The sequence below is a fragment of the Leopardus geoffroyi genome, chromosome B3, assembly GCF_018350155.1.
Source record: "Leopardus geoffroyi isolate Oge1 chromosome B3, O.geoffroyi_Oge1_pat1.0, whole genome shotgun sequence".
Lineage (NCBI taxonomy): Eukaryota > Metazoa > Chordata > Mammalia > Carnivora > Felidae > Leopardus > Leopardus geoffroyi.
In genome coordinates, this window is record NC_059337.1 from 93,645,153 (window position 1) to 93,669,061 (window position 23,909).

The following is a 23,909-nucleotide window of genomic DNA, read 5'->3' on the forward strand; positions in this document are numbered from 1 at the left end:
TTCATATTTGTCCGGAGGATAATCTTACACATCCTTTTAATGATCAGTTCCTCAAGCCCCTAACTTGTTTCCACCAGTTTCCTCTTTTTTTTTTTTTTTTCTGTTTCCTCGTGAGGAGACCTGAGAGGACCCAGAATCCGTACCATCCTGAAGTATGGAGATTTAAGACCGAATTTCTGTTGATGTCTAGGGAGAGTGGTAAATTGTTGGGAAAAACCTTATACTTGCCCCAAAAGACAACATTTTTCTACAATATTTTTCTTTCCGGGGTGGGGCGGGGCGGTATATGTCTTTAAGATCAAGAATTTAAAAGACCCTACACACCGTCTTCTAGCTTAGAAAGTCTCCACAGAGGGAAGAAAACAGCAGGAGCAGCTGCCCAGTCTTCGGTGACGGCGGGGCGTACACCAGGCGGAGACCGGGCGGGGCCGGGGCCCTAGGATCCCGCTGAGGGCGAGGCCTGCGCGCAGCACAACCACGTGACTCCTTAGCCCCTTGGGACACCGACGCATGCGCGCCGCGCTATCGACGAGGCGGCTTTGGTGTTGGTGGCGGCTGCCGCGGTGGCTGTGGGACGGAGACGGTGGAAGTGCCATCCTCGGCTCGGTTGGCCCAGACTGCGGCTCATGGCCTTGAGTGGCATCCGTCATCAGGTCAGCTGGGGCGGGCGTCTTGGAATTGGCCTGGGGGGTGGGGTTGGTGATTCGAGGGACTGGAAGGGGCCTGCCTTGTTTCAGGCCGCGCTGGGGTTGCGGCCTCCCTCTCCCGCCGTGTTTGAGGCCAGGCTTGGCCTGGCCTCGGCTCCCAGCTGTCCATTCCTTTCTCCTTCCCACCTGTTGGGTGGAGCAGTGCAAGGTTTCTTTTCTTAGTTAGACCAAACGCTTCTCTGACGAGTGCTTACGGAGCGCGGGGAAATGTGGGCCTCCACCTTGATATAAGGAAGCGTTTTGGGGGTGAGTCTGAAGCCCTTGCTTCCTCAAGAGATGCAAACCAGTGTGCCGGGACAACTGGGAATGGAAGGGACTCAGTAGTAGCCGCTGGAGAATTGGGAGAATTCAAATTCTGTTAATTAAAGCTTGTAGGCGCCTTGTAGGGACGCGCTCTGCGTGTTCTGACTACGCTAGTCACACTTTTAGGACCCTGAGTCACAGCACCTCAAATACCGGCCAGAGGTTTTGGCGGCACAGGATAGAAGCAGGAAAAGCAGCCGTTGAAGATCTTAATAGGATCTCTTAAAGAAGTCTATTTAAAAATAATGTTCACCTTTTGTAGTCAGAGACCAACAGTGTGTTTTTCTCGCTTTGAAATTTAGTAAGTAGTACTGCTCTTTTTATCGATGATATTATAATACCATATTATTTTATGCCGATTTTTTAGTTTGATGTTCATGTTGCCTTCTCTTTAAGGACTTCATGTTATTTGGCAACTGATCCAATCTGTTCAGAAATACTTTAAACTTTTTTACAGCTGGAAAGGTTGAAGCTTACAGGGAAGCATGAAGCTCGTGTTGGAACTTAAGTGTTTTGTATGAAGCTCGTGTTGGAACTTTAGTGTTTTGTCTCTCTGGGAGCTTAAGTGGATTGAAAAAAAACAAACAACTGTCAGGTACCCCCCCTCCTTCCTCCCATTTATAACCTCATTCTAGAGTTGCAAAAGTTGGAACTTTCCACTGTTCAGCTTCTGGTAGGGATAAAGTGAACTAAAGGAGTTCTACTAAAGAATACAGTTCTTAGACTCTGAACTCTGGAATAATTAGGTGTTGACCAAAGATGGCTAATTAGTAGGTGGTATGAGATACTTGAAATGAGAATTGAAAAGCAGAATTTTTTTTTTTTTTTTTAGTGTCAGAGTATTTAGTAATATTTTTACTTGCTTACCTATAGTTGAGTAAGAAAAAGAATTTTATAAATCAAATGATAAAAGTGTGTGTGTGTGTGTGTGTGTGCGCACGCGCCCGTGTTTTAAAGATAAAGAACAGGGATACCTGGCTGGCTCAGTCAGTAGAGCATGGGACTATTGATGTCAGGGTTACGAGTTCGAGCTCCATGTTGGGTGTGGAGATTACTTAAAAATAAAATCTTAAAAACTAAATAGAACAGAACCTTCTGTGGTATGTTAGGAAGTAATTCCACGTAGAACATAGGATTTTCTGTGTATGTGAAAAATAGTCAAAGGAGATAGGAAGTAGTAGTAGTAGTAGTAGTTCCAGTCAAATGGTGATTTTTTTTTCAAAGACCTGAAGATGACGCAGACATTTATGTAAATATGTGTATATAAAGTTGAGTTTTTGGAACATACTAAGTGTTTAATATGTGGAAACTTAAAAAAGGTCTATCTGAACATTCTGTTTAGCCTCTGAAAGTCGTTGCCAAAACCAGTGGTTAGTCTCTTTTCTTAACAGCATTTGTTTTCAAATTAGCTTATCTGTGTTTGAGGAACAGAGTATCTGATTGTAAAGCTAGTTGATTTGCAGTACGCAAACTACTGACTTTTTAGTCCTTAGATTTTTTTTGTGTGTTGCTCTGTTTATGAAAAGAATAATAAACAGTATGATCTTGAGTGCTTATAGAGTTAAAAGAGAAGATATTAAATTAGACTTCCCATTCTTAGTTAAGTATGGGTTAAGTGATCCACCAAAAGACCTTTTAAATTTTTAAAAAAAATTTTTTTTTTTTTTAACGTCTATCTATTTTTGGGACAGAGAGAGACAGAGCATGAACGGGGGAGGGGCAGAGAGAGGGGGAGACACAGAATCGGAAACAGGCTCCAGGCTCTGAGCCATCAGCCCAGAGCCTGACGCGGGGCTCGAACTCACAGACCGCGAGATCGTGACCTGGCTGAAGTCGGACGCTTAACCGACTGCGCCACCCAGGCGCCCCTAAAAGACCTTTTAAATTTTAAGATGGCATGCTGAATTGTTAGTGAAATGTTTAATGTATGTTATAACTGAACTTAAAGTTCAATGTATGATAAAGAACTGTATTTATTTAATGTACTACACTGTCAGTTTATAATTTATCATGTTTTCTTTCGTGCTTATGAACTTTAGGTCTCTAATAAGATTTTATAAGAAAGTGCAATGTAGTAAAAAGGCATTGATTGGTTTGGTGAGTTGAGAAAAGGAGGAAAGTTTTGTTAGGCTCAGAAAACAGGGTGAGCCAAGGCTCAGACATGAAAAATATATTGGGCTTTGTAAATGGCAATGAGGAGGAATACTGTAGGATTCGTATGTTTGAAAAGTTATGTCACTCACTTTTTCAACAGACATTTAATGTGCTGTTACATACCAGACACTGTTTTAGGTTCTAGGAACACAGTACTGAACAAAACCAAGATCTCTGTTCTGCTGAATTTAACATTACAGTAATATTAATTTATCCATAGCCTTAGTGTAGCAGTGTTTTTCAATTCTTTTTGACTGAGACCTGTAATAATTTGTACATGTAATAGCGAATCCCAAAAAACAGTAGTTGCATTCTGTATGTGTTTCAACAATAGGCCCTCAATATGTGCCTGAACTCTGATACTTTGTTTTCAATTCTATAATTTTCTATTAAAAAACAAACGAGAAGCTGATTTGAAAAGCTGATTTGAAGCCGTCTAAAGTTTGATAAACATTACTTAAGAGGGGAGATAAAATAGGAGCACCTGGCTAGCTCAGTCAGTAGAGCATGCAACTCTTGATCTCCGGGTTGTGAGTTTGAGCCCCATGTTGAGTGTAGTGATTGCTTAAATAAACTTTGGGGTGCCTGGGTGGCTCAGTTGGTTAAGCATCCACCTTTAGCTCAGGTCATGATCTCACGGTTTGGTTCGTGAGTTCTAGCCCTGTGTCGGGCTTTGTGCTGATAGCTCAGAGACTGGAGCCTGCTGAGAGAGGGAGACACAGAATCCGAAGCAGGCTCCAGGCTCTGAGCTGTCAGCACAGATCCTGATGTGGGGCCCGAACTCACAAACTGCGAGATCATGACCTGAGCCGAAGTCAGACGCTTAACCAACTGAGCCACCCAGGCACCCCTAAATTTTTTTTCTATTTTATTTTTCATTTGCAAAAAAGAACAAGCTGGTCTGAAGCAGTCTACAGTTTGAAAAATATTGGTCTATTGAGGGAGATAATGATTACTTAAACTATAGCAATACTGTGAGTAAAAAGAAGGGGATGGTTAATTCTTATGTTAGGATATACCAAATAAGTAAATTATTTACCATGTTTTAGTGTAATACTATGAATAAAAGAAAAAAAAATAGGGGCACCTGGGCGGCTCAGTAGGTTCAGGTCACAATCTTGTGGTTTGTGAGTTCAAGCCCCATATCAGGCTCTCTGCTGTCAGCCTGTCAGTGCAGAGACTACTTCAGATCCTCTGTCCCCCCCTCCTGCTTGCACTGTCTCAAAAATAAATAAATATTTAAAAAAAATATTGAGGAAGGTAAAGGGAATCATGTGTGCTGGGGATGGGAGCAAGTTACAATTTTAAATAGGGTTGTCCAGGTAGGTCTTATTGAGAAAGTGACCTTTCAACAAAGGAGGAGATAAGGAAGTTATCCATATGAGTATCTGGGAGAAGATAATGCTGGTAGAGGAAACAGCCACCTAAAAGGTTCTAAGGCTGGAGAATGTGGTCTGTTTGAGAGAAAACAAGATGTCATTGTGACTGGGGCTGAGTGAGGCCAAGGGTAGGAGAAGATGAGGTCAAAAGGACAGTGAGTCATTGCAAGGGCAGTGACTTTTACTCTGTGAGAGCAGTGGAGTGACATGGTCTTATTTATGTTTTAAAAAGAATACTATCTTCTGTATTGAGAATGGACTGGGGATTGGGAGCTGGTGGAATGCAGCAAAAGGGAAGAAGCGGGAGACCTGTAGAAGGTTACGGAAGACTGTCATAGTATTGTAGATGAGAGATGAGTGGTTTGAATGAAAATTATAAGAAGTGTGATGCTGAATATAAAAGATTCCATTAAAAAATTGGTTGGGTGTGAGGGAAAGAAGAGTCAAGCAAGGATGAGTCCCCGAGATTTTTGGCCTGAGCAACTGAAAGGAGGGATTTTCTGTCAGAGATGGAGAAGGAAATGGATAGAGCAGGTTTTGGGGGAGAGATCAGAAGTTCTTTTAAGGACATTTTATAATTTGAAATGACTGGATGGGAATTTGGGAGTTGGCACATAATTAGTATTTAAAACCATGTGAGATTGGGGAGTTAATGGAGATAGGAGTAGATGACCAAGGATTGAGTCCTGGGGCACTCTAAAAGATCACATAGAGGGGTGCCTGGGTGGCTCAGTCGGTCGAGTGTCCGACTTTGGCTAAGGTCATGATCTCGTGTTTCGTGACTGTGAGCCCCGCATTGAGCTGTGGGCAGACAGCTTGGAGCCTGGAGCCTGCTTCGGATTCTGTGTCTCCCTCTCTCTCTGCCCCTCCCCTGCTTGCACTCTGTCCCTCTCTCAAAAAAAAAAAAAAAAAAAAAAAAAATCACATAGAAGAGGAATACCCAATTTCCAATTTGCCTCAGGAGACTGGCACTCAGGTGAAAGAGTGATAGTGAGGTAGGAAGAAGAGATGATGTGACTTGGAAGCCAAGTGAGAAAATATATCAGATGGGAGAACATTATCAGCCCAAGGAGAGTGTTGGTTGAGAAAAAGAGCTGAGGATAACATCTTGGGAGCTACCAATTCTTTTTTTTTTTAAATGTTTATTTATTTTTGAGACAATGTGAGAGACAGAGTGCAAGCAGTGGAGGGGCGGACAGAGAGAGACACAGAATCCGAAGCAGGCTCCAGGCTCTGAGCTGTCAGCACAGAGCCCGATGCGGGACTCGAACTCACGAACTGTGAGATCATGACCTGAGCCAATGTTGGATGCTTAACCGATGTTGGACGCTTAACCGACTGAGCCACTCAGGTGCCCCGGGTGCTACCAATTCTTATAGGACTGTGAGAAGAAAAAAATTTCTTCCAAATGGTAAGGGAGCAATCCAAGAAGGTAGGAGGAAAGCTATGTAAATGCGGTATGTCAGAAAAGGCAAGGAAAGAGAACCTTTCAAGTAGAAAGTCATCATTCCTGTTGGATGCTGTGAAGAGTGAATCAGAGAAAAACAAAACAAAAAAAAAAACAAGAGTAGATCAGAAAGATGAATTAGGAAGCATTCAAATGGATTTATACGCAAGAAGATTGTGACCTTGGCAAATTTCAGAGTGGTAAGGAAACCAAATTACCAAGTGAATGGAGGTTACAGAAGTAGAGATAACAAGCTTGGACAACTTAGTTGACTTTGTCCTTAGAATAAAATCCAAATTTTAACATAGCTTATGCTTGATTACCCTTTGCTTTTTTTTTTTTTTTAAAGTTTATTTACTTATTTTGAGAAGGAGAGGCAGAGAGACAGGGAGAGAGAGAGAGAGAGAGAGAGAGAGAGAGAGAGAGAGAGAGAGAGAGAGAATATCCAAACAGGCACAGAGCCTGACATGGGGCTCGATCTCAGGAACCATGACATAATGACCTAAGCTGAAAGCAAGAGTCAGATGTCCCACAGACTGAAACACACCCAGGTGCCCCTACCCTTTGCTTGTTTTTAAGTTAAGCTACATTGTAGTATATATGTTATAAATTATTATATAAAAGAAGAAAAACATTTACACATGTTGAATGCTAGTGGAATAGATTTAGTACACTGAGAGAAATTGATGAAGAGTAAAGATAATTTAAGAAGCAACATTCTTGAGAAGATGGGTGGGAGAAATGATCAGATCATGTGTTGTTCAGGGTATGACCTTTGGTAGGAGCAGAGATACTTAATCAGTTATGACCAAGGCAAGGAGGAGGACGAGTAATGATGGATTTCAGCCATTATAGGAGTGCTATAAAACAAATACTTTGAGAGGGGAAAAGAGGCAAGATTATAAATGAGGTGAGGGGGTTGGGAGGTTGGTATCATAATATATTTCTTGGAGGTGTAAAGAATTTTAAGAAGGAAATGGAAGATTAATGGAGATCTAATAGGATAAAGACTGACCACTGGTTGTGGCAAATAGCTCACTATGAGAAATTAGTATTTTTATTGGAGTGATATGGGCTGGACTGCATAGTGTACTAACAGATGGTTAAATTATTTCTAACTATAGAAATGTCACTTATTTTTAGGTATCTCTTTTATTGACTTTGTTAGTCTAAAACTTACAGGATTCATCATTATTTCTTTAAGAGAAAATTCTACAAGTGTTAGTGTTAGGTTAAAATATGCTTAATTTTAAGGTTTATGCTTACATGTTGGCATATTGAAATTTTAGAATATAATCCCAAAGAAATAGCTTTTCAAAAATAAGTATTTACATGAGATTCACTGTGACATACTTAGTAAGTATTAGGAAGGACTCAAACCAGATTGAGGGATATTTAAGCAAATATGGACATAGGTCCTTCTTGCTTAGCGGGCTTCTCTGAACATGCTAAATAAACACTTGTCTCAGAACGTGGCTCTTTCTGCTGCCTGGAATTTTCTTGCTTTGCATATCTGTATAATTGACTTTCCTACTACCTCATCTTCTCCTTTGTTTTGTTCTTAGTACTTAATGCCATGTACATACTGTAAACTTACTTTTTTTTTTTTTAAAGAGATGTCTGTATTATTCAATTAAGATGTCAGCTCCTTGTAAGGACTTTGTTTTGTTCAGTTAAATTTCCAGTACTAGAACAGTAGTATCTGACACACAGATGTTGCTTACTAAATATTGAATGAATATTATTACACAGGGAAATGATACTGGTTAGAAATTTTTTAAAAACCCTAAATGGAGGGGATTCAGCATAATTTGTACACCTAATTTCAGTAAAATAAAAAAATAACATAAAAAAAGAAATAAAATTGTGTAAACCCTAAAGGACAAAGAACAGAAGAGCAAATCAGCATGAGAATTAACATCTTGGAAGAAACAGATGGACAGGATTTAACTGATGAACTTAGGTTTTCATTTTTCTGCGTTTAGTTCTGTACTTGCAGGAAGGGAAGTTAATAAAAAAAAAGTGAGATGGATCCTCCCACAGAATTCCAGAGAGGCTCAGGAATTCCGGGTACCAAGCGCCTCTGAAGATGAGAGTGCTGAATGGAGCTAAAAATTGGAGGGTTGGTTGAAAGTCTGGAGTAGGTTAGACCATAGATTTTCCTTCTCCATGTAGTATAGACCGCAAAAAACTGAATGCTAATTATTTGAAGAGGGTGGAACCAGAGAAGTTTTGACACAGGTGGTGGGAGGTGGGGCAAGGGTAAAGGGTCTTGATGCAAATGGGAAATGAATGAAAGCTTACACACTGAATGATGACATCACTAGCCCTGTTTATTTTCTTTGGTCCCAGAATGAATGTTGCCTTCTTTATAGATTTTTAAGTTGAAACATTCTTCTTTGGGAAAACTTAACACAAGGGAAGTGATGTAAAGCACTGACATTTAGTGAGCTCCCCCTCAATAGAATGCCATCCTGTGTGGAGCCTCACCAGTTTCCAAACTTGTATCTAGCTTCTGATTTTTTGTGATGCCTCACACTTTTTCAACAGCAGTTTGAAAGACCACTCCACTTGGGAGAACAAAGCAAATATTCAAAAGACACTCAGAAGAGATAGTGCTGAGAACAGAAGAAAATTTAAAAGTGACTTATAGAGAGAGAGAGCAGGAGATACTGCACTAGTGAAACAGGAATAGGAAACTACAAAATAGATTATTCAGAGAATTAAAAAAGGGAATTAAAATAAAAATCTAGTAAAAGTGATCTGAGGAGAATGGGGATGGGGATGAGGTAAATGAAGGAAAAGGTAAGAAAAGTAGAGAATCAGTCCAGGAGGTCTAACACCTGAGTAATGTGAGTTCAAAAAAAAGATAAAACCAAGTGGAGAAAATATCACTGAAATGATACATGTGGAACATAAGAATTGAATAATGTAAATATCTAGATTAAAGTAGGCCTCCGAAATAAATGCCAGCAGAATAAGTAGAAAAGAATCACCTTAAGGCACATATCATTATGGAATTTCAGAACACCTGGGATGAAGAGAGATGTTAAACACTGCCTTGGAGAAAAAACCAGGTCTCATGTAGAGGAATTTTCTCAGTAGGAGTACACTATGCTAGGAAACAATGGAAAGATTCCTTCAAAACTCCTTTTTTTAATGTTTATTTTTGAGGTGGGGGGAGGGAGGGAGGGAGAGAGAGAGAACGTGATCAGGAGAGGGGCAGAGAGAGACTGAGACACGGAATCCAAAGCAGGTTCCAGGCTCTGAGCTGTCAGAGCAGAACCCGATGCAAGGCTCAGACTCACAAACTGAGATCATGACCTGAGCCAAAGTCGGATGCTCAACCAATTGTGCCACCCAGACAGGCGCCCCCTTATCTATCTATCTATCTATCTATCTAATCTAATCTTTATGCCCAACATGGGGCTCAAACTCATGACCCCAACATCAAGAGTTGCCTCTTCTGACTGAGCCAGCCAAGCACCCCCCTTCAAAACTCTTTAAGAAACAATTATTTCCATTCTAGAATTTTATACTTAGACAATCGATCATTCAATTGTGAGAATTTTAGAATTGAAAAGTCTTAATTTTTTTACACCACATACCCTTTTTGAGAAAGTTATAGAAATAATTCTCTAAAAGAGGGAATAAGTCAAGAAAGAAAAAGGCTGTTATAAATGAGAAATAAGTGAAAGGAATTCCTTGGATCAAAATGAACAGACAAAACCTAGACCGGAGAAGCCAGTCTAGATTGCTGCAGATTAGATAGTTTTGGAAAGGATGTCTCCCGAAGGGAAAATGGACTTGATACTATAAGTATCAGGTTTTTTGTTTTGTTTTGTTTTGTTTTGTTTTGTTTTGTTTTGTTTTGTTTTGTTTTGTTTTTTAAGTAAACTGTGCCACACATGGGGCTCAATCAGACTCATGACCCTGAGATCAAGAGTCGTATGCTCTACCAACTGAGCCAGCCAGGCATCCGAAATGTCATTTTTTTTTTTTTTTTTGAAGGACTTTTATAAGGCCTCTACAGGAGTTTGGAGTCATTTTTCAAAGACAGCCAAACTTGAAAATAATAAGGAAAGATTTAAAGAGGTAGAAGCAAGGAAATGTAATTATAGTATATAAGATAGCTTGAAAAAAATGTTTACAGAGGCATGCTAATGTAAACCTGAATGTTGATTTAACTCCAAACTGATAGAAATTAGAGCATGTGAGAGGGAAATTGTGAAGGTATGTTTGGTACAATAGTTAAACCCTAATCTTCTGTAAGATGGTAAAAAATGTCTAAAATTGAAAAATCAAGAAATAAGATAGACCTCCAGATAAACTCTGTGTTGACTACTAGTTTTATGAAGTCAAAGTCAACAGCTCTTTCCCTCCTAATACTTATGCAAAAAAATTTAAGTGCATTGTGAAGTTCTTTTTTCTTTTCTGTTATTTAAGAAAATTTTTTTGAATGTTTATTTTTGAAGGAGAGACAGACAGAGAGTGAGCAGGGGAGGAGCAGAGAGAAAGGGAGACAATCCAAAGTGGGCTCCAGGCTTTGAGCTGTCAGCACACAGAGTCCAACTCGGGGCTTGAAATTCACAAACAGTGAGATCATGACCTGAGCAGAAGTCGGAGGTTAGGACCGAAGGTTAGGATGCTTAACCAGCTGAGCCACCCAGGTGCCCCTCCTTTGTTATTTTAAAGTATAACATCTTAGGTTTAGATAAAACTTTCTAAGGAACTTGTTTGCCGTGATACTTTTCATTTATGTGAATTTATAGACCTCCACATGCTTTTATCTCATCTGATCTTAACAGCCCTGTGCAAGTAGTATAAAGTGTTTTAGAAGTGAGGAAAGTAAGAATGACCTAGGATCACATGCTTATATTAAGGGAGAGAAGTAGGACTTACTCCCCTACTCTGTTTATTCTGATATTTACCATTTTATATCTTCTGAAAGATAGAAAGAAAGATCTGGAAATTCTAATTCCTACTAGTCTTTTGTACTTTGTATTTCCTAATTTAGTTATAATTAAACTGTTGTCTTACCTTTTATTTAAAATTGTAATAAAAACCACATAACATAAAATTTACCTTAACTATTCTTAGGTGTATAGTTCAGTAGTGTTAAGTATATTCACATGGTTATAAACAGATTACTAGAACTTTTCATCTTAATCTGAAACTACACTCATTAAACAACTCCCCTTTTCTCCCTCACTCCATTCCCTGGTAACTGCATTCTACTTTCTGTTTCTATGAATTTGATTTGTGACTGGCTTACTTCACTTAGCATAATGTCCTCAAGGTTCATCCATATAGAATATGACAGGATTTCCTCCATTTTAAAGGCTGAATAATATTTCATTGTATATACCACATATTATTTATCTGTCAATGGACATTTGGTTTGCTTCCTTCTTTTGGCTGTTGCATATAGTGCTGCTAATGAACATGGATGTGCATATAGCTCTTTGGGTTCCTGCTTTTAGTTGGATATATACCAAGTGGGATTCTTAGGTCATATATAGTAGTTTTATTATTACTTTTCTCAGGAAACTCCATACTATTTTTTATAGCATTTGCATCATTTTACAATTCCACTAACAGTGTATGAGGATTCCAGTTTCTCCTCATCTTTACCAACACTTGTTATTTTCTGTGTTTTTTTTTAAGTTTATTTATTTAGTTTGAGAGTGAGAGTGTGCAGGAGGGGCAGAGAGAGAGGGAGAGACAGAGAGATCCCACACCCCGTGGGATCATGACCTGAGCCAAAATGAAGAGTTGGACACCTAACCGACTGAGCCACCCAGGCACCCCTCTGTTTTTTTGATAGTAGTTATCATAACAGATGTGAGGTAATACCTCATTGTGATTTTGTTTTGCATTTTTCTGATGATTTGGAATATTGAGCATCTTTTCATATGCTTCCTGGCCATTTGCACATCATCTGTGGAGAAATGTCCATTGAAGTCCTTTGCCCTTTTTTTTTCTTAGAAAAATTTTTTTAATGTTTATTTTTGAGAGAGAGAGAGACAGACAGACAGACAGACATACACACACCAAGGAGGGGAGGGGCAGAGAGAGAGAGAGGGAGATACAAAGTCTGAAGCAGGCTCCAAGCTGTCAGCACAGAGCCTGATGTGGGGCTCGAACTCACGAACTGCGATCATGACCTGAGCTGTAGTCAGACGCTCAACCGACTGAGCCACCCAGGTGCCCTGTCCTTTGCCCATTTTTAAATCAAGTTATTTTTTTTTTTTGCTGTTACTGAGTTGTAGTTCTTTACATATCCTGGATATTAACCCCAATTGGATATAAGATTTGCAAATATCTCCTCCTATTTCTGTAGGTTGCCATTTCACTCTGTTGATTGTGTTCTTTGATCCACAAAAGTTGTAAAGTTTGCTGTAGTCTATTTGTCTGTTTTTACTTTTGTTCCCTTTGTTTTTGGTGTCATTTCCAAGAAATCATTGACAAATTCAATGTAATGAAGATTCCCGTATGTTTTATTTTAGAAGTTTTATATTTCTAGGTTTTACATTCAGGTTTTTAATCCATTTTGAGTTAATTTTTGTATATGGTATAAAGTAATGATCCAATTCCATTCTTTTGCTTGTGAATATCCAGTTTTCCCAGCACCACATGTTAAAGATACTGCCCTTCCTTCATGGAGTGATCTTAGTAGCCTTGTTGAATAAAACCACCCTGTGACCCAGCAATTGCACTATGAGGTATTTACCCAAAAGATACAAAAATACAGATCCGAAGGGGCACATGAACCCTGATGTTTTAGCAGCATTATCAACAATAGCCAAATTATGGAAAGAGCCCAAATGTCCATTCACTGATGAATGGTTAAAGAGTTGGTGTGTGTGTGTGTGTGTGTGTGTGTGTGTGTAAACATACATACATATGTACATGTGTATAATGGAATATTACTCAGCCATCAAAAATAATGAAATCTTGCCATTTGCAACGACATGGATGGAGCTAGAGTATATTATGTTAAGCAAAATAAGTCAGAGAAAAACAAATACCATATGACTGCACTCATATGTAGAACTTAAGAAAGAAAACAGATGCACATAGGGTAAGTTGGGGGAGGGTGGAGAGAGGGAGGCAAACCATAAGAGACTCTTAAATACAGAGAACAAAGACAGGGTTGTGGGAGGGGTGGTGGGTGGGGGATGGGCTAAAATGGGTGATGGGTATTAAGCGCTGGATGAGCTGATGAGCGCTAGATGTTACAGGTAAGTGATGAATCACTAAATTCTCTTGAAGCCAATATACTATATGTTAACTAACTAGAATTTAAATAAAAACTTAAAAAGAAAATCATTTATATATGCAAAAGTTTCTTTCTGGGCTCTTTGTTCTATTGGTGCATTTGTTTTTATGCTAAAACCATGCTGTTGTCTTCTTCCTTTTGTTATTTTTTACCCCTTTGCGGTTTTGCTAATTGGAAGTTATTGTTGTTAAGAATAAAGTGAGACCAGTTAATTGCCACATTATGAAGAATGTGTTGGAATAACTTACTGAAAAATAACTTTAGTGTATTCTTTTGGCTATGTGATTTTTGGAGTAATCAGAAAAAATGATCTCCCTAAGGGTAAGGATGATGTTCTTAATTCTTCTTACAACACTTTAATTGCAGGGTGTGGAGTAATTGATAATGTCTGAAGATGCAGGGGTGTGGTAAATTTGCTGATTCCAGAAGAAACCATTTTGTTCCACTTAAGTGTGCTATTAGAGTAGGGCTGGTAGTAAATGACTCAATGTATTAGCCAACATTCTTTGTTTTTTTGAGTGGCTTTGAAATAAAAGGACACAAGTCAGTGACTGATTTGCATATTAATCTTCAAATGTGTCTTTTCTTTAAAGAAGGGGGGAAAAATGAAAAAATAAATTGAGAACTTCTTTGCCTTTTTCTAGGCTTTCAAATGGCTTAAGCCTGGAAAAGCTTAGGACATTAATCAGTCATTGCAGTAACATATTTTTTCTGGTAATGTAATACTGTACTTTGAATTCTCCTATACTATATACTGGTGAGATTGCTGCTTGTTTTATTTCTTCTCAGAATCCTCTGTAGACTTCATCTCTGTCTTTTCTTCTCAAATCCCTCTGGCTCTACCCTGCTTACCTGCTGCTTACCTTCCACTTTCCCCATAAAACCCTGTTCATTCTGGTCAGTTTCTCTTGTCTCTGAATCAGTCCTAATTTCTACCTGTTTGTCTGTCAAGAAAGATTATTCTATCAAGTCAAGTGGACTTTTCTTCTATTCTGGAGTAATTATTTTCCTATTATTCTAAAACTTACAGCTTTTCAAAGTTAAGGCCACGATCTGTATTTCATGAGGCTCTTCTAGATGGCTGTAATTTTCAGTTGATTTCTCTAAACTTTGTTTCATTTGAAATTCTCTGTTTTGCCTGGTTTTTTGATCTCTCTCCCACTGAATTGATAAGAACTTTATGTTATACTTAGGTATGCTCTACCAGCAATGTAATATAGTACTGGATATACATCAGGCATTAAAAACTTTTTGTTTCCTTCTGATTTCCCCCTCATCTTTTTTTATTTTTTTCTTCTCTCTACTCTTCCCATCCCTTCCCACTTCTTTTTTAACATTCCTTAGATTTAGCTGATTATAGTTAATTCTTCCAGTGGCATTCAGCGTCAAAAAGTCTCCTGATTTAATATGTTAAATTTCTTGGTTGGGAAAAAATTTGCTTCATACTGTATTTTTAAATAATGTTTTAAACATGTATTAAAGTTTGGCTTTCATATCTGTTTGACAATTGACCTATACACATAAGCTAGTAAGAAGGCAAACTCACAGAAAATGTTTTACAATGAAGATCATATTTCCTTAGTTTACAAAGAACTTATATAAGCCAATAAGAATAAAAATTAGTAATGCAATAGAAAATGTGAATATAGGTTCTGAAAAGGCATTTAAGAAAAAAAGAAAAAAATAGAAATTTGGCTTTTTCATAGTTAAATGCAAATCACAATGAGGTACTACTATTTTTTTTAATCAGATAAACAAAAATTAAGTTTTATGGTACTTACTGCTGACAAGGGGAAATGGAGAAATGGCCATTCTAATGCATTGTTAGTGGGACTTCATTTGTCTGTAAGTAATAGAAATTAGGACTTCATTTGTCTGCAAATAATAGAAAACCTGTCTATTGATAGTAGTTTAAACTAATAGGGACTTAGTTTCTCGTACTGTGTGAAGTTGACATTGTGTTATTAGTAGCTTGATGATGTTAGGGCTGGCATTTGAAGTTTTTTTTAAATTAAAATCTTTATTTTGAGAGAGAGAGAGAGCAGAGGAGGGGCAGAGAGAGAGGAAGGGAGAGAATCCACACTATCAGCACAGAGCCTGACGTGGGGCTCAATACTCTGAACCATGAGATCATAACCTGAGCCAAAAATCAAGAGCTGGACACCTAACTGACTGAGCCACCCCGGTGCCCTTGGCATGTTTTAAAAAAAATGTTTATTTAAGTAATCTCTACACCCAATGTGGGGCTCAAACTAAGAGTTGCACGCTCTTCCTACTGGGCCAGCAGGTGCCCCAGGGCTGGCTCTCTTAATTTTCCTGGCCAACCCCTAACTGACTGCTTCACGGACATAGGTTGTTTTAGATATGATAATGTTCAAGGTGAGAAGAAATTGGTAGAACCTACACTATTTGTGACTGTTCCATTTAATCAGAAAAGCAGAATCTTTCCCAGGGCTCTGTAGCAGATGTCTTTTTCAGTCTCATGATTCCTTCCTTATATGGGATTAGGTATATTGCTACTTCGACAAAGAACAGTGTTTTATTAGGAAGATGGTGAGAGGGGATATTGGATTAGGCAACTAACAGTGTCTTGCCACATGGCTAATGCAATTTTTCTAGAGGTGAAATGTCAGCATCTTCTCAGATTTAATATACACGTATTCTTTGATCCAGTGGTTCCATTGTTCAGAGTTTACCCATGAGTAAGTTTCTGTTCTTCTGAGTTACTTAGAGAACTTGGTAGAAGTACAACTTTCTGGGGCTGAGTCTACATCTCAGAATCATTGGAGTTGGGACCAAGGAATCTGTATTTAAAAAAAATGGCCTACTAGGTGACTATTGAGTGGAGCTGCATTTGAGAATTTCTGTATAGACTGTAAGGAAACTCAGTTGTTTTTTTTAAGATTTCATTTTAAATGTTTATTTATTTTTGAGAGAGAGAGAGTGTGTGTATGTATGTGTGCACATGAACTGGGGAGGAGCAGACAGAGAAATAGAGGATCCTAAGTGGGCTCTGCGCTCACGGCAGAGAGCCCAGTGCGGGGCTTGAATTCCACAAACCCTGAGATCATGACCTGAGCCGAAGTTGTGCCTTAACCGACCGACTGAGCTACCCAGGCACCCCCGGGAAACCCAGCTTTTTAAAGTAGACATTAAAAAAAAAAGGCAGCCAGGCAGCCATTGGCATGCATAGCTGGCTTTTCTTAGAACGAAACAAAACGCCTCCTTTTTTCCTTCACTTGAGCCAAATTATTGCAGATAAGCCAAAAGAAGTAATCATCAGCCCAGTTATATAGGGAGAACAGGTGTTAATATCAAATATTTTTATTGTGTTTCATTTTATTTGGTATAAATACCTGTGTGTCTCTGTGTTTTCATATATATAGTATATACATAGTGAACATCTTTCTGTATCAATACAAATGTATGTATTTCCTTTTTAATTATTATTTTGTATAAATATGCCACTTACTAAAGCAATTCTGTTAGTACTTCCTTCTCTGGTTGCTGTTACACAGTGTTGTAATGAATGCTTTTGAACAAATGTTTTTGTGTGATTATTTCTATAACATGAAATACACACAATTTCCATTTGGTACATTTTACTTGACTGTCCACCCAAGAGATGTCTTTCTAATTGTTGCCAATTTAATATCTCATTTTAATTTACATCCTTATTAGTAAAGATATGATGCTTTCATGTTTATTGGTCACTTTCTTTTTTTGAATTACTTAGAGTCTTAGTCATCTTTTTAATTGTACTATATTAAGTAATTGTGTATTCTGAGCATATTTTAAGAGTAAATCAGTTTTATGGTCTGTTTACTTTTGAGAATAATCCCTCACTTTAATAAATAAGACACGTTTTATGATTCAATGATTCAGTTTCTATTTAAACTGTTAGTGAAAGGGATGAAGCCAGCTGTTAAAATCTATTGTGTTAATATTTTATAGGATAGGGGTGACTGGGTCGCTCAGTTGGTTATGGGTCTGACTTTTGATACTGACTCAGGTCGTGAGATGCCCCTGCGTCAGCCTCGGCGCAGAGTTTGGAGCCTGCTTTGGGATTCTCTCTGCGCCCCTCCCCAACTCGCTTGTGCATGTAAGCTCTCTCTTTCCTTTTCTTTCTCTCAAAATAAACATTAAAAAAATTTTATAGGATAAAAGAATAATCTCTTACTATTTTGTGCTCTTAATGAGATGATTAATTTATTATATTTCAAAAATGTTTATTTATGGGGGGTAGAGCATGAGCACGGGAGGTACAGACAGATGGGGGAGAGAGAATCCCAATCAGGCTCCATTTCTCAGCATGGAACCCATGCAGGGCTGGATATCACAAAACATGAGATCATGATCTGAGCTGAAATCAAAAGTTGGATGCTTAACTGATACACCCAGCCACCCCTGAGATGATTTAATTTAAAAGACTTTATGCAGTTGCTATCCAGATTGTCAAACTTTCATAAATGTATTTTTAATAACTTTATTCATTAAAAAATCACTTTAATTTTTTAAAATCTTATTTTGTATCTTCTGTAATAAAATCAAACCTAAGGGTACCTGGGTAGCTCAGCTGGTTAAGCATCTGATTCTTGGTTTCAGCTCAAGTTATGATCTCATACTTTGTGGGATTGAGTCTTGTGTCGGGCTTTGCTCTGACAGCATGAAGTCTGCTTGAGATTCTCTCTTTCTACCTCTCACTGTGCTCCTCCCCTGCTCTTGTGCATGTTCGTGTGCGTGCTTTCTCTCTCTCAAAATAAATTTAAAAAGTTAAACCTAGTTGCTAGCAGTTTTAAAATTTATAAGTATGTATGTTTTCTTTCTCCTTTCTAAAACTTTATCCTCAGCTAAGTAATGAACCTCTCTCTGAAACATTTATATCCAAGACCAGAATATGTTTTGTTAATTTTATTTTTATCCTACAGAACAAATATTAAAGATATTTTGGTTTTCCAGGATTAATAGCAAGATAAATTTAGACATTGGGTTTTTTATTTTTAGCTAGCTAGGAAACATTGAATTCTAGATATGATTATTTCTTGAGGGAGCAGGCATAACACTAAGTTATTGAAGAATGAATTAAATCCATCTTTACTTCATTTTTACTCAAGCACCCAGCAATAAAATAGCAAATTTTGGGGAAATTTAGATGTTATAGAAATTCATTTATAATATAGAAACTAGCCTGGAGCCTGCTTCAGATCCTGTGTTTCCCTCTCTCTCTGCCCCTCACCTACTTGCATTCTTTCTCAAAAATAGATAAACATTAATTTTTTATTTAATTTTTTATTTTTTTATATGTACGGAAACTAATAGGGCACCTGGGTCACTCATTTAAGCATCTGACTCTTTGTTTCAGCTCAGGTCATGATCTCACGGTTTCAAGCCCCACATTGGACTCTGCGCCGGCAGCTGGGAGCCTGCTTGAGATTCTCTCTTCCTCTCTCTTTCTCTCTGCCCTTCCTCCACTAGCGCTAGCTCTGTCTCTCTCAAAATAAATAAATAAACTTAAAAAAATTTAAATACAGAAACTAATAAACTTGCTAATAATAACTTACAGGAGAGATCAGAATGAAATTACTATATTGCTTTAGTAAGTAAATTACTATTGCTTTAGTAACTGTGGCTTTTAAAAGGTGATTTCGATGATGACAAATAAACATTTGGAAGATGTTCCTCTTTGTGTTTCCACAGATCATTAACTGAAGACAAAATAAGCAACTATGCAAAATTCTCACATGGAAGAGTACAGAAATTCTACTAATGGCAGCACAGGCAACAGTTCAGAGGTAGTGGTAGAACAGTCTGCTGATTTCAGTACTGAGATTATGAATGTTACGGAAATGGAACAGTCCCCTGATGGATCTCCTAATGTGAATACATCTACAGAAGAAAATGAAATAACAAATGTTGTGGACCTCCCAGTGACAGAAACGGAAGCAAATTTCCCTCCTGAATATGAAAAATTCTGGAAAACTGTAGAAAACAATCCTCAGGATTTTACAGGCTGGGTATATTTGCTTCAGTATGTAGAACAGGAGGTTAGTAACTATTTAAATGGGACTAGAGGGACAGGTTAATCAAGTAATACCTGATGAGGCTTTATTGTTTTGTAATTAAAGTTGCATCTTTTATAATTTTCAGATTAAGTTGAATAACATTAGATATGTACATTTTTTGGCTTCAAAGGATAACTTTCATAGCATTTGTATGTTATGGAAACACAATATTAATAGAGTCAAAGTCTAACAATTTTAAAAATTGGTGTGTGTGTGCATGCATGCACGTGTAGAATCACTGAATTAAAAGGTTACCTTTGAATACCTTGCTATTCAACAGAATTGTGTGCTTTCGTTTCAAAGGATTAAGATTGTATATGCAGGAAAAAGAGATGTTGTGTGTGTGGTTTTTAAACCTGTCATTTATTTTGAGATATTACATTTGGAAGAAATAATAAATATTTTCTGACAGAACCTCCAAGGTTTTTAAACACCTTGTTTTATTTTCATCAGAATCACTTGATGGCTGCCAGGAAAGCGTTTGACAAATTTTTCATACACTATCCGTATTGCTATGGTTACTGGAAAAAGTATGCAGACCTTGAAAAGCGGCATGACAACATTAAACAATCAGATGAGGTGCGTACATTACTGAATAAAATTGTCTCCATTAGGTACTGTAAGCCAAATAATAACAAAACAAAGACTTTTTTTTTTGGCTGGCAGTACCTACGATTTATGGTCAAACAATTTTATAGGGTATTTTATTTGCATTTGTCACTCTTGTGGCATTTGTAGCTAATATTTTCTCTCTTTGTTGGCAGGTGCGTTAAACCTCTACAGTTTGTCAAGCTTTGCAGTGCAAGCCTCTGTATTACACTGCAGCTTAACAAGTAGGGCAGGGCTTTTCTCTCACTTACATTTATTTCTCATTTTCCAAACAATATAGTTGGTTTGCTAGTCACATTTGCTACGTCTTATTGCATTTTTGGTCAGACGCTGTCATTGATGCTCTAATGGGTCTGTGCCCTATGGTCTGTAACCCAAAGCCTGCCCACACAACCCGGTCAGAATGCAGGGACTGCTGCGCTTTGAAGATCAAGACTCTGCACGTGGGGATCAGAACATTGCCATGTTCTATCCAACCTCCACCCAAATGGTAATGGTAGATTATTTAAACAAAATTCCAGTAATTAGTATTTCTAAGGTTCACCGGATAACACAGTGTTGCCTCTCTGTTAAGAAATAATTAAATATTTGAAGTACAGTTTGTTGTTTTCTTCTTAGGTGTATCGGCGGGGGCTTCAGGCAATACCTCTTAGTGTTGACCTATGGATACATTATATAAACTTCTTAAAAGAAACATTGGACCCTGGTGATCCTGAGACAAACAGCACAATAAGAGGGTATGGGAAACATTGATATTCAAATGTATTCAAAGTAGGAATAAGTATTCTGATGTTGATAATAGAACTACTTATGAATGGTAAACTGAATGTTTAACATGTATTTTTTTTTCACTATTTAAAAAAATGATACATGTCATGAATATAAAAATTGCAAATAAAAATATCCTCCTTCATTTGACACCTCTGTTCCTTATGCCCCCAGTCCCATTTCTTTTGTGGTTTATAAATTGTGTGTTCTTTAATACATACATAGATGTACATACATGTGTGCATTTTGTACATATATGATTTTTTAAAAAATATAACAGAATGCTTTGGAATCTCTCCCTACTGTATTTTTTTAACCATTGCATAAGTATTTTGTAGTGTCAAAGGTACTGTCTTTTATTTGACCAAATCCTTATTCATAGGAAATAATCAGTGCTGTAGTAAACATGTCTGTACAAAGTCATTATTTATGTAGAGCATGCTAGAAATGGAACTTCTGTCAAAGAGAATCCAGGGCTAAGTTTTATCAAGTGTTATTTCAAAAGTGGTATCATTTTTAAATTCCCACAGTATACATGAGTAGTCTTATTTCCCAAAGCTGTCCATGCCACTTCCAGTGGTAGCTCGTTATTTTAGTTTGTGTATCTCTAGATTGTTCATCCTAGTTTGTTGTTTTTTTCATATACTCGTATAAGCCATTTACTCATTGCCTGTTCGTATCATTTGCTCATTTTACTTTTGGATTGTCTTTTTCTTACTTATTATAAGCATTTTAAAATGTGTTTTCTTTTTTTATCAAAGTATTTGCATATAGTTTAAAAAGTCAGTGTTAAACTGCTTAAGTGTTAAACCCCTGTTGAACTATTTTAGCTGTTTTTTTCTGACATTTTCCCACATGTTTATAATAGCAATTCTTTACTGCTCTTTTCTGTCTCTTCAGTTCTTAAGATTCTGTGATGGTAGAGGAGAACTTTAGCTAATGTATACTCTGTTTTCCCTTTACTTATTTTCCACAATGGATAGGTTTCAAAGCCTTTTATTTTTCTTGGAGTTAATTACCCTTTCTTACATCTCCCTCTTTTTTCCCATTTGCTTAGTTTTTCTTTGAACATTTAAAATTTCCCACTCCCTCCCAACAGCTAATTTCAGTAGTCAGTACTAATACAGACTTTCCACGATGTACGAATGCTTTAAGTCATTTTTTGAAACTAAAAAAGTGTATATATCTAGTGTTATTCTACTTAATCTGAAAACTGTTAACATTTATACTCAGAAATATAGAAATTCCATTTTTTACCCTTCCTCTTGGCGGAGTATTCCTCTTGGAACCTTCTTTTCTGTAGTCTGGATTAGTCTCTGTTTCTATCTATCGTACAGCAGTTATTTTGGAATTTCCTTCTTCTCCTAATTCTAGCATATGTCTTTACTTCTTTCCTGGGTTTCAGGCTCTATTTTTGAGAGTTTATTAGATGCTACTTTTTCTTGATTGATGTGTGCCTTTAGAGGAGTGTAACTTCTTGATAAAGGATGCTTGGGATGAAAAAAATTAAGATTTTGTATGCCTGAAACACTTAGTTGATGGTCCAATGGGGTATAGAACTTCGAGTTGGAAGTAATTTTTCCTTAGGGCTTTGAAGGCATCTCTCCATTCTCATATTGCTTCTGGTGTTGTTATTCAGAAGTATGATAATGCTCTTCTGGATTCCCTTTATATGACTTGTTTTTCCTCATGGAAGCTTATAAAATGATTTATCTTTGATAAAAATGCAGTTTTGTTTGTTTTTTTGTTTAAAGAGTAGATCTTTGTTTATTTACTTATTTTGAGAGAGTGTGAGCAGGGGAGGGGCAGAGAGAGAGGAAGAGAGAGAATCCCAAGCAGGCTCTGTGCTACTAGCACAGACATGGGCTTGATCTCATGAAGTCAAGAGTCAGATGCTTAACCAACTGAGCCACCCAGGCGCCCCCAAAATACAGTTTTCTAATGATATGCTTTGGCGTGGGTTTTCTTTTTCTAATTCATTGTGTTTTACTTAGTGGGTCTTTTCAATCTAGGGTGCTCATGTCTTTCTGTTCTGAGAAATGTTATTATTAGGGTACCTGGCTGGCTTAGTCCATAGAACATGCAACTCTTGATCTTGGGGTTGTGAGTTTAAGCTACATGTTGGGTGTAGAGTGTATTTAATAAAATTAAAATAAAACAAAATTATTAGTATTGTATTTATTTTTGTGTTGCCAATTTCCTTTCTATGTTTTTCCCTGTTTTAGTTGTTGGACATTGGATCTTGTTTTAGTCATTTAATTTTCTTATGTTTTACTTTTTTTCATGTCAGATTTTGTTTGACTTTTTGAGATATTTCTGTGACCCTTGTATTGGATTTTTAATATCTGCCATCAGTTTTTTAATGTCCAAGAATCTTTCTTGTTCATTGTTCTGTTTGTTTTTTTTTAAGTTTATTTTTGTGAGACAGCGTGTGTATGCGAGCAGAGGAGGTACAGAGAAAGAAGGAGAGAGAATCTCAAGCAGGCCCCATGCTGACATGCTCAATCCCATGAGGCATGAGATCATGACCTGAACCAAAATCAAGAGTCGGTTGCTTAACTGACTGAGCCACCCACGTGTCCCTCATTGTTCCTGTTCTTATAGTCTCCTATTCTTGTTATGTGGGTTAATGTATTTTTATTATTTTTTAAAAGGTATTAAGAAATGTTGATGTTTTCCTCTACTCCCAGCACTGTTTCTTCTAAAGTGTTTCTATTTACTTGTTTTTGTCTCTGACTTGTGTGATATCTGGATTTCTGTTCATGTTAAAGATGTGATTTTAATAAAGGGAATGTAAGCTCTGTGGGTCTTATTTGTGGGCTATTAGTTGGCCTGGCAAGCTTCACAGTAGCATGATCAAGTGGCCACTCAGGTTTTTGTTGGGGGAATCCCAGTGTTGGTATTCTTATATCTTACTCCTGTGTCAGGTGGTTTCTCATTTAAGGATCATCTGATCTGCTTGGAGAATGTATACCTAGCTCCTGAAATCCCATAGCTGGGCAGAAAAGAAGAGGGTTTAAGGTTTCTTACCATTCATTAAACAAATCTTCTTGTAACATCCTGTCTTTAGTTCATTACCTTCTTATCATACTTCCTCTCCCAGCTCCCCAACTTTTCTTAGTGTCTGGTGTGTTAATTTCCTGAATCATTTTGGGATTCTGCAGGGGCAGTAACATGTGTTTTACTGTCTTAAAAAGG

At 37.5% G+C, this 23,909-nt stretch overlaps 1 protein-coding gene across 5 annotated transcripts in view; it reads left to right on the forward strand.

Annotated features, from left to right (window-relative positions):
- The first annotated feature begins 510 nt into the window (after window positions 1-510).
- PRPF39 (pre-mRNA processing factor 39) overlaps window positions 511-23,909 on the forward strand; it is a 36,728-nt gene continuing 13,329 nt past the window's right edge. The window contains exons 1-4 of one of the 5 annotated variants that reach the window (XM_045450881.1): window positions 511-653; window positions 18,970-19,316; window positions 19,788-19,913; window positions 20,562-20,680. In XM_045450881.1, the coding sequence (XP_045306837.1) occupies window positions 18,999-19,316; window positions 19,788-19,913; window positions 20,562-20,680 (563 nt within the window). In that variant the 5' untranslated portion in view covers window positions 511-653; window positions 18,970-18,998. Of the gene's footprint in view, window positions 654-18,969; window positions 19,317-19,787; window positions 20,434-20,561; window positions 20,681-23,909 lie in introns of those variants that run through there. The other 4 variants (XM_045450884.1, XM_045450883.1, XM_045450885.1 and 1 more) reach the window with 4 other exon arrangements.